Here is a 10035-nt window from a genome sequence, read left to right as displayed (position 1 = left end):
GCGGCGAGCGCCCCACTCATAGAAGAAAGCAAAAAATTAACCTTTGGAGGAAAATTGAAAATATATATCCCACACTCAGTAAGGAGTATCCTCGGCTAAAAGGCTGAGAAATGGCTCACTGATCCCCAAGTACTAAAATATGAAGCCATCTTAATAGATAATGGTTTAGAGCTAGTCGTGAGTAACCAACTCAACCCTGCCCAGTTTTAGATGGAAAACCAGGTGAGGAATTTATACATAATTGCCTAGAGGTTATAAACTATCAAACTAAAGTAAGAGAGAACCTAACGGATCAACCACTCCACGGTGGGAAACAATTGTACATCGATGGATTTTCACGGGTAATCCAGGGCACAGGGTATTGGGGTAGGCTATATCAGATGAGGAGTTAGTGGCCCCAGAAAAAGGAAAGTCACCTTCCAACTGGTCAGCCCAAGCATGTGAGTTGTATGCCCTAAAGTGAGCTCTGGAAATATGAACACAGAAAAGAGAAACAATATATACAGACTCAAAATATGCTTTTGGAGTACTGCATACCTTTGGAAAAAATTGGGAAGAGAGTGGGCTATTAAATTCAAGGGGAAAGGAACTGATTCACTAAAAACTTCTTTTAGAAGTGTTAGAAACCTTACAATTGCCAGAAGAAGTGGCAGCAGTATATGTTAAAGGACATAAAAAAGGGGTGACTCAAGAAGCACGAGGGAACCATTTAGCAGATTTAGATGCTAAGAATTCAGCCAAATCAGGGGCAGGAAAACTAATGATAGCATTAACCCCTATGAGAGAAATGGAAGAAGTCCCTGTATTCAGTGAGACAGAAGAGAAAGAATTCCTCAAAACAGGAGCCAAGAAAGATAACAAAGGGAAGTGGAGATCAGCAGATGGGAGGCAAATGTTGAATAAACCCCTTGCCAGGAAAATGCTAGAAGGCAAACATGGGACAACACACTGCGGTACACAAGTGCTAAGTGATCAATTTCTAAGGGACTGGGGCTGCATAGGAATTTTTGGGATAGCTAAGCAGGTAATTGAAAGGTGTGTGATATGCCAACAAGTAAATGAGAAGGTCATGAGGAAAACACCCAGAGGAGGGCAAGAACTAGCCTTACAGCCCTTTCAAAACATCCAAGTAGACTTTACCAAGCTTCCCCAGGTACAACGGTGGAAGTTTCTACTAGTGATAGTAGGTGACCTGACTCATTGGGTAGAGGCGGTACCCACGGTTAAAGCCAATGCCAACGTTGTGAGTAAAACACTTCTAGAATCAATCATTCCCCAATATGGGATGGTGAACAAGATTGATTCAGACCAGGGAACTCATTTCGCCTCTATAATATTGCAAAAAGTTGTTCAAACCCTGGGAGTAAATGGGGCTTACACACTCCATGGCATCCACAGAGTTCTGGTCACACTGAGAGGATGAATCAAACTCTTAAAAGAGCTCTAGTTAAGCTGATGACGGAAACCCAGATGTCATAGATAAAATGTCTCCCTTTAGCCTTGTCAAGATTTAGAACCCAACCCCAGTCAGATCTGGGGGGCTCACCCTATGAAATGACGTTTGGGTTACCCTTTTTGACCTCACCCCAGAGGGTTGCCATCTATGAGGAAGGGGAAGCCAATGCCAAGAAATATGTTATGTCTATAGCAGAAACCTTAGAAGGGCTAAGACATAAAGGGGCAATTCCTCAAGCAGCCACCCTGGATTTCAGAATCCATAATATTAATTCTAGGAATTGGATCAAGTAATGATCAAGTCATGGAGAGATCAGCATTTAACTCCTCAGTGGGAAGGTCCCTTTCAGGTACTGCTCACCACCAAATCGGCCGTGTGAACTGCAGAGTGGGGATGGACTCATGCCAACAGATGGACTCATGCCCACAGAGTTACAGGCCCTGTAGGAAAAAACCAATGAGTGGACTGTAACATCCAGGCCAGGGGAAATGAGATTGACTCAATTAGAGACCGAGAGGCAACCAGAAAGACATCAAACCCAAAAAGTAGAGTCAAGCTTCCACCAACCAGTTTGAGAATTGTCTTCCTGTTTTAATGGGTGAGAATTACCAGCACCTGTTGAGGGGAAGTACACAAGGGACCATAAGAGGTAATGGGGCAGCATCCTTAAGAAGTAAGACAAGGAATAGAGGGCAAGACCGGGTTGACCCCTTTGTTTGCTACCAAGAAGACTCCATAGCCCTGCTGTGGGTAGCAACCTCGTAGGAATTGTAAGGTAGGGACAAAAGGCCATATCGGACCACTGTCATTCCCCAACTGTCTTTGAATACAACAGGGACTGGAGGGCGAGACCGAGCTGGCCTCTGGACCCCTAAGATACACTGACTATGGGTAGCAACCACATAGGCATGATAGATGGGAGTCAAAGCCATCCTGGACCTCTGTTAGGCCCTTTTGTCCATTCCAAATAAGTGTGTCTAAGGAAAACCTGAGATTTTTCTCCTGTTCCCACTGTCCTTGCCCACATCAACAGATGCTAGTATGACTCTTTCAAGAGAGAGAGAATTTTTTTTACTTAATAGTTCCAGCAAAATGACTTGTAAAAACAGAAAACGGGGAATTTGTTATAGATGAGTAATCCTATGGTTGACTCTCACAATTAAGGGGTGAATATTAAGTAGATGTTAAGAGAAGTTGTGTAGGTGGATAGTTATCTTTCCCTTCCCCCTTGCATTGTTATCATGGGATGCCCTCAGTAGTCAGGGCATTTGGGAGGGTCGGCTTGTTGCTATGGCAGCGCCTGAGCTCCAATCAAGCTGTAAGAAAGTGATCTCCACCACTGGACAGCGAAGGAGGAGTGGATTGACAAGACTTTGGGAGGGGCTGGAGGTATAAAAGACAGAACATCCATTTTGTAGATGAGCACATGATGACTGAATCCTTTGCTCCTGGTGCTGTATTCTTTACTTTATTCACTTGTCTGTTGTATTTCGATAAGGTCTTAATGAAACCATTTAAATTATTGAAAGTGAAAATTGTTTCTCACATGGGGTTGGGGAATGTGGGGCAAGGTTGTCCACACTGGCTCAGACCTCAAGGTAAAACTTCTCTGACCTGGGCACACCTCCTTAGGAGAGGCCCTACATCAATATCAATCACAGAATGCTGCAATCAGCTCTTCTCTAAAGAGAGCAGTAATAAAGACACTCTTTAAATAGGAATACATATTTTTAGCAGCTCGTTAAAATACTTCTCCATAACTGTGAAAGGAAACCTTCTTAATGAACTGCATTAGAGCAAAGGGAAATCGACCCACAACCATGGTTTTGTGAGGACTGGTTTGATCCTAATGAGCCCTGTGGTGCGTTTGGAGCTGAGCCCTGGAACCTCAGGCCCTGAGAGGAGATAGCACAAACCTTTCCAGGAGTCAAAGTCAGAAAAAAACCCTAAAGTTTCTTGAGCCATTAATGGGCGCCACTGAGGTCCATCTCCAATGCAGGCTCCTCATGGACTCCTTGGAGGAGAGAATTGGAGGACAGGATTTCACAAAAACCTCTCAGAGACTCAGAGTGAAAAGGACAATCCAAAGTACCTTAAATTCCTTGAGTATCTCAAAGCATCAGTGACCCCCACAGAGTGTCAGTACAAAGCTCTCAAGGGACTAATTAAAACAGATAATTTCAGGCTGTGACTGCACAATCTTTCTCACAGAATCTGTATCAAAAGGGAAACAGAAAGTACCTTAAAAGAACTGAAGTGCCTTGAAGCATTAATGAGCCCCACTGAGTGTTGTTCCTGACAATGCCTCTCCAGGGACTAATTACAGCAGATAATTGGAGGCCATGACTGCACAAACCTCTCAGAGACTCCAAGGCAAAAGCAAAAGCCAAAGTGCTTTGAAAAAACTGTAGTCCCTAGGAGCATGAAGGAGCCCCCAGGGCCATTCCTGAGCAAGGCTCCCCAGGGACTCCTTCCAGCAGATCCTTGAGGCCACTGGGATGTGGGCTAGGGGGGGATGCAGAGGGCAGGACAAGGGGGTGACAGTGCCCAGCCTGGCTGGGGCTGTGCCAGGAGGCCCCAGTGCCTCAGGACAAGGTGTCTCCTGACAGCCCTTGGTGGCACAGACCCTGCTGTGCCCCAGGGCACCAAGACTTGGCTTCTCTTTGTCCCCACCTGTCATCAGTGCCTCCAGTTCTCTGCTCTGCCTGGGGCCTGGGGACACTTTCTCAGTCGTGTACCTCAGTGGGACCCATTAAAAGTAAAAGACACTTTGGAGTTGGATTCTGACTTGGAGCTCTGGAGAGGTTTCTGCAGCTCCCTCTCAGGGCCTGATGTTCAGGGCCTGAGCACAAAGCCCCAGAGGGTCATTAAAGTCCTTGCACTGTGTCTGTGCTGCTGAGCTGGGCCGGGCTCCTGGCACAGAGGGTGATGCTGGTAACCAAGGAGAGCTTCAAAAGCACATTTCTCTGGATGAGCAGCTCTTCTCCCAGCCCAGCAGGACTGGGGCACTGCCTACAGCCAGCCCGGGCACAGCACAGAGGCACAGAGAGCTTCCATCAGTCAGGGCTGGGAAGGTGCTGAGAAGTGCCTGGGGCAGAATCACTGGCAGCCCTTGGCACAGGAACCTCTGGCTGCAGGACAATGCAGCTGCAGCTCCGGGAGTGATCTCCTACAGCTGGAACATCCCAATGCCCACAGACCCTGTGAGTACATTCTCTGATCATCTCTTGTGCAGAGCAGCCAGGGGTACCCAGGGCTGTCCTGCAGAGCAGGGTCCTGCAGCCCAGGGCGCTGTGCTGGGCCAGGGACTCTGCTGCCTGCCAGGGACAGCTCTCAGCCGGCCCGGGGAGCTGCTCCCAGCACTGGGGGACAAGATGGGGGTGGAAGGAGACAGCTGGTAGGGCTTGGAAGTGTTCTTCATGTGTGGTGAGGATGCTGCATTGTGCAGGACTGCTCCCAGCATGGCATTTAACTGCAGAACATTTCCAAGTATATTATATGGGAGCTCAGCAAGGCAGGGGCTGCATAAAAGGGGAAATCCTGCTTTTTAAATCTACTGATCTGTGTGGATTGGATGGGAAATTGCACATAGATATTCATCACTCAGTTCAGGCTGAGAAACATAAACAAGTTTTCTCTCAGGAGTCAATAAACCAGGCAGTGACAGAAATCAGCACAGGGCCCCTCACAGGCAGCATCAGTGCTGCTTTTCCAGCCTCCTCAGGGTTGCTCTGACGTTGCCATCAGAGCCTGCAGAGCTAAAGCTGCCCCTGGGCAGTGCCTGAGCTGGGAAGGCTCTGCAGGGCAGAGCGGAGCCCCCAGGGCTGGGCTGGGCTCTGGCAGCACTGGCAGGGCCCAGCCCTGGGCACAGGGAAGCAGCTGCTGGCAGGGACAGCTCCAGGCAGCAGAGCCCTGGGCAGGCAGGGGTGGGGAAAGTGTCCCCAAGCTGTGCTGGGATACTTAAATTCCTTTCCAAACCCAACTATTCCATGATTACTTTCCTTACAGATCCCCATGTGTGGCCACAGCCAATGTCCAACAGCAGCTCCATCAGCCACTTCCTCCTGCTGGCACTGGCAGACACGCGGCAGCTGCAGCTCCTGCACTTCTGCCTCTTCCTGGGCATCTCCCTGGCTGCCCTCCTGGGCAACGGTCTCATCATCAGCACCGTAGCCTGCGGCCACCACCTGCACACGCCCATGTTCTTCTTCCTGCTCAACCTGGCCCTCAGCGACCTGGGCTCCATCTGCACCACTGTCCCCAAAGCCATGCACAATTCCCTCTGGGACACCACCACCATCTCCTACTCAGGATGTGTTGCTCAGCTCTTTTTTTTTGCCTTCTTCATCTCAACAGAGCTTTCCCTCCTGACCATCATGTGCTACGACCGCTACGTGTCCATCTGCAAACCCCTGCACTACGGGACCCTCCTGGGCAGCAGAGCTTGTGCCCACATGGCAGCAGCTGCCTGGGCCAGTGCCTTTCTCTATTCACTGCTGCACACGGCCAATACATTTTCCCTGCCCCTGTGCCATGGCAATGTCCTGGGCCAGTTCTTCTGTGAAATCCCACACATCCTCAAGCTCTCCTGCTCCAAATCCAATCTTAGGGAACTTGGGCTCATTGCTGTTAGTGTGTGTGCAGCATTTGGCTGTTTTGTGTTCATTGTTTTCTCCTATGTGCAGATCTTCAGGGCTGTGCTGAGGATCCCCTCTGAGCAGGGACGGCACAAAGCCTTTTCCACCTGCCTCCCTCACCTGGCCGTGGTCTCTCTGTTCCTCAGCACTGCAGTGTTTGCCTACCTGAAGCCTCCCTCCATGTCCTCCCCATCCCTGGATCTGGCCTTGTCCGTTCTGTACTCGGTGGTGCCTCCAGCCCTGAACCCCCTCATCTACAGCCTGAGGAACCAGGAGCTCAAGGCTGCAGTGTGGACACTGATGACTGGATGCTTTCAGGGACATTAAACTGCTGGCCAATTTCTGCAAATCACTTGTAATAAAAGTAATTTTTGATACTTCTTGTTGGCTTGGTAGTGGGTGTGTTTTTTTACTTTGCCTTATTTTTTAATATTGACCACAAGGAAATGCCATTGATTTTGCCATTTCTCCTTTTGTTTCTTTACACCACCCCGTGTCCACAGACTGTGCCAATGAGGGGTTGTGCTCATGGTGGCTTTAAAGGAATTCAAGAATATCCCAGCAAAGTTTTCTGCAGAGATGCCCTTTTGTTGCCTTCTCTGGAGCTGCAGCAGCAATGTCTGTGTGCAGAGCTGGGGCAGATCAGTGCTGGCACATCAGCTGTGCCCAGCAGCAGCAGCACTTGGTGTTGCCAGTGCTGCTCCCGTGGCCCTGCCCCGCTGCCCTGGTGGCCCTGGTGTTGCTGCAGGGCCTGAGTGCTCTCGGGGCCGGGCACAGTCCTGGGGGTGGCAGTGCCGGGGCTGCAGCAGGGACAGCCCATGGGCACTGCTGGGGCAGCGCTGACGCCTCAGGCCAGGGCCTGGGGGCTCCAGGCTCCTTGCCCAGGCTCTCTCAAGAACACGGCCAGGCCAATGCTCAGCACAGAAAACCCCCGTGAGCAGCCCCAGGCTGGCCGTGGGCAGGCTGGGGGCAGACAGCATGGCTGGTGCTCTGCAAGGGCCCTGGGGGAGACGGGAAGGAGCAGCAGAGCAGGGGCTGATCCATCCCCAGTGCGCTGGACAGCCCAGGGCAGCGTCCCAGAGCATCCTGATGGAGCTGCCAACAACATCCCCCCTCTGCAGCCCTGGCCTCTCCCCCAGCTCACACAGGTGCCGCATCCTTGCAGGCACAGCCACGGCAGCGCTGGCTCAGGAGCCCCTGTTTGCATTGCACACAGCAGGCGGGAGCACCCCCATGCTGCTGCTGTGGGGACATGAACCTGAGGGAGCACAAATGCCATCAGCCCCGGGGGCCAGGAAGGGCTGGGGAAAGCCAGGGAAACCAATCAGCTTTGTCCTGGCCTCTGCAGCCAGCCAGAAAGTTTGTTCCCATCAGCTGGGAGTTTCCTGTCCCACTTCAGATGCTGTTGCTCAGAGCCAGGGCTGCCTGGCAGCCACCCCCAAACTGCCCTGAGTATTTCCTTGGCTTCACCTTTGCTTTCTTTTTCCTTCCCTTGTACATATTTCTTCCCATTGCCCACCCCTGTTCCCTCCCCTGCACACAGCCCATCCCTGTTTGCCCTTTCCTCTCTGGCCCCACTCCCCATTCCAGTTCCTGACCTGGCACCATGGGAACGGCCCTTGGGGAGCAGGATCATCCCACAAGTGCTGCAGGAATTGTCTGCAGGCTCCTGCAGTGCCTGGTGCTGCTCCCTTGCCAGAGGCAGCCCAGGCCAGGGGGGCACATCTGGGCTGCTGTGTCTGGCTGTGGGGCTGCCTGTTCTGGGCAGTGAGGAGGGGCTGCAGAGGCTCTGCAGGACTGACAGGATGGGCTTTGGGGCTGTGAGGAGAAGCTGAGGGACCTGGGCTGCTGGAGCTGCTGGAGAAGAGGCCCAGGGCTCCTCCTGCAACTGCTCCCAGGGTGGTTTCAGAGAATCCCAGAATCAGCAAGGCTGGAAAAGACCTTGGAGATCATCAAGTCCAACCTGTGCCCTGACACCGCCTTGTGTCCCCTGAGCCTCCTCTTCTCCAGGATAAACAACCCCAGCTCCCTCCGCTGCTCCTCACAAGACTTGTGCTCCAGACCCCTCACCAGCCTTGTTGCCCTTCTCCGGACACACTCCAGCCCCTCCATGTCCTTCCTAAACTGGGGGGCCCAGAACTGGACACAGCACTCGAGGTGCTGCTCAACCACTGCTGAGCACAGGGGAAGAATCACTGCCCTGCTCCTGCTGGCCACACCATTCCTGATCCAGGCCAGGAGCCATTGGCCTTCTTGGCCACCTGGGCACACTGCTGGCTCATGTCCAGCCTGCTGTCCATCAGTCCCTGCAGGTCCCTTTCTGCCTGGCTGCTGTCCAGCCACTCTGTCCCCAGCCTGTAGCGCTGCAGGGGTTGTTGTGGCCAGAGTGCAGGACCTGGCACCTGGACTTGTTAAACCTCACCTTGTTGGATCTGGGCCCTGGATCCAGCCTGTCCAGGGCCCTGTGCAGACCCCTCCTGCCTTCCAGCAGATCCACACCCCCAGACAACTTGGTGTCATCTGCAAATTTGCTGATGCTGGACTCAGACCCCTCATCCAGACCATCAATGCAGACATTGAAATCCACGCTGGCTGGCTCTGACCCCTCGGCCATCCTGTGGGTGCCCTGTGATGGCACTCAGGGTGATCTGTTCCAGAACCTTGCTGGGCACCGAGGTCAGGCTTACAGGCCTGGAGTTCCCCAGATCCTCCTTCCAGCCCTTCTTGGGGATTGGCTCCCACTGGCACCTCCAGTGCTCTGGGACCTCCCTGGTGAGCCAAGATTGATGGTAAATGATGGAGAACAGCTTGGGGAGCTCATCCACCAGCTCCCTCTTGCCCCTAGGATGGATCCCTGTGCCCATCTAACAGCTCAGGAGAACACTTGTCCTGAGGACAACCTGTCCATATATTAAAATTGAGACAATTGGGACAAGGTGTTAAATAGCTTAGACTTTTCCCTATCTTAAGTTACTATATTGTCCACGGCATCCAGTAAAGAATTTGGGTTCTCCTTATCTCACCTTTTGCTATTAATTTATTTATAGAAACATTTTCTAACTTTTTTTCACAGAAGTGGCCAGGTTAAGCTCTAATTGAGATTTCACCTCTCAGCTTTTCTTTCTGCATGGCCTAACAACATCCTTAAACACTTGCTAAGTTGCCTGACCTTCTGTCCAAAGTTAATACACCCTCTTTTTTCCCTTAAGTTCCCACAAAAGCTCCACGGGCAGTCAGGGCAGTTATTTTACTCACCAGCTCATCTTTGGCCACACTGGGACAGGCTGCTCCTTCCCCCTTAAGATTACTTTCTGGAAATGTGTCCCTCCTTCCTCGACCCCTTTGTTTTTAAGGGCTGTTTCCCATTAAAAAATCAGTACCTGATTCAGTACTTCCCAAATCAGCATCCTAAATAGGCCAAAGTCTGCCCTTCCTAATTCCAGTGTGGAAGTTCTGTTGCTGCCCCTCCTTCTTTCACAGAACATTGAAAACGTGATTATTTCATGGTCACTGTGCCCCAGGCAGCCTCCAACCCCCACATCTGCCACCAGCCCTTCTCTGTTTGTGAGCAGCAGGAGACAGAGCTTTCCTTGGGAGTGGAGTGTTACCAAAAATTCGACAAAACAGAAAACTCCTTCACACCAATGCAGCACTAAGAAGCAGCATTCTTTATTCAGCTGGGTGTACGGGGGATAGCTCCCCCCAAAGCCGAGCATGCTGAGTGCAGGAAAGTTTCTGTTCATATTCTGTATTTTGCACACATATTCATTGATTGTCCTGGACTAAACGCACATCTGATAATCATTTCCCCAGAATTATTAACATATTTCCCCTCCCCTTTACCCATGCTCTCTTCTGTCCTGGGGGTCTCTCTGGTGGTCCCTGGTGGTTGTGGACCCCAATGTTCCCATGGGCCTGGCTGAGCTGGCAGGACACTGAGGC

At 51.4% G+C, this 10035-nt stretch overlaps 1 protein-coding gene across 1 annotated transcript; it reads left to right on the top strand.

Moving 5' to 3' along the window:
• Positions 1-5487: 5487 nt before the first annotated feature.
• On the top strand, positions 5488-8695 carry LOC137463951 (olfactory receptor 14J1-like). Its single transcript, XM_068175296.1, has 2 exons — positions 5488-6375; positions 8582-8695. The coding sequence occupies exons 1-2, from the start codon at positions 5488-5490 to the stop codon at positions 8693-8695; spliced, it is 1002 nt and encodes a 333-aa protein (XP_068031397.1).
• Positions 8696-10035: the final 1340 nt, after the last annotated feature.

Source organism: Anomalospiza imberbis, chromosome 32 (assembly GCF_031753505.1).
Source record: "Anomalospiza imberbis isolate Cuckoo-Finch-1a 21T00152 chromosome 32, ASM3175350v1, whole genome shotgun sequence".
In the NCBI taxonomy this organism is placed as follows: Eukaryota; Metazoa; Chordata; class Aves; order Passeriformes; family Viduidae; genus Anomalospiza; species Anomalospiza imberbis.
This window is presented reverse-complemented; position numbering and strand designations above follow the sequence as displayed.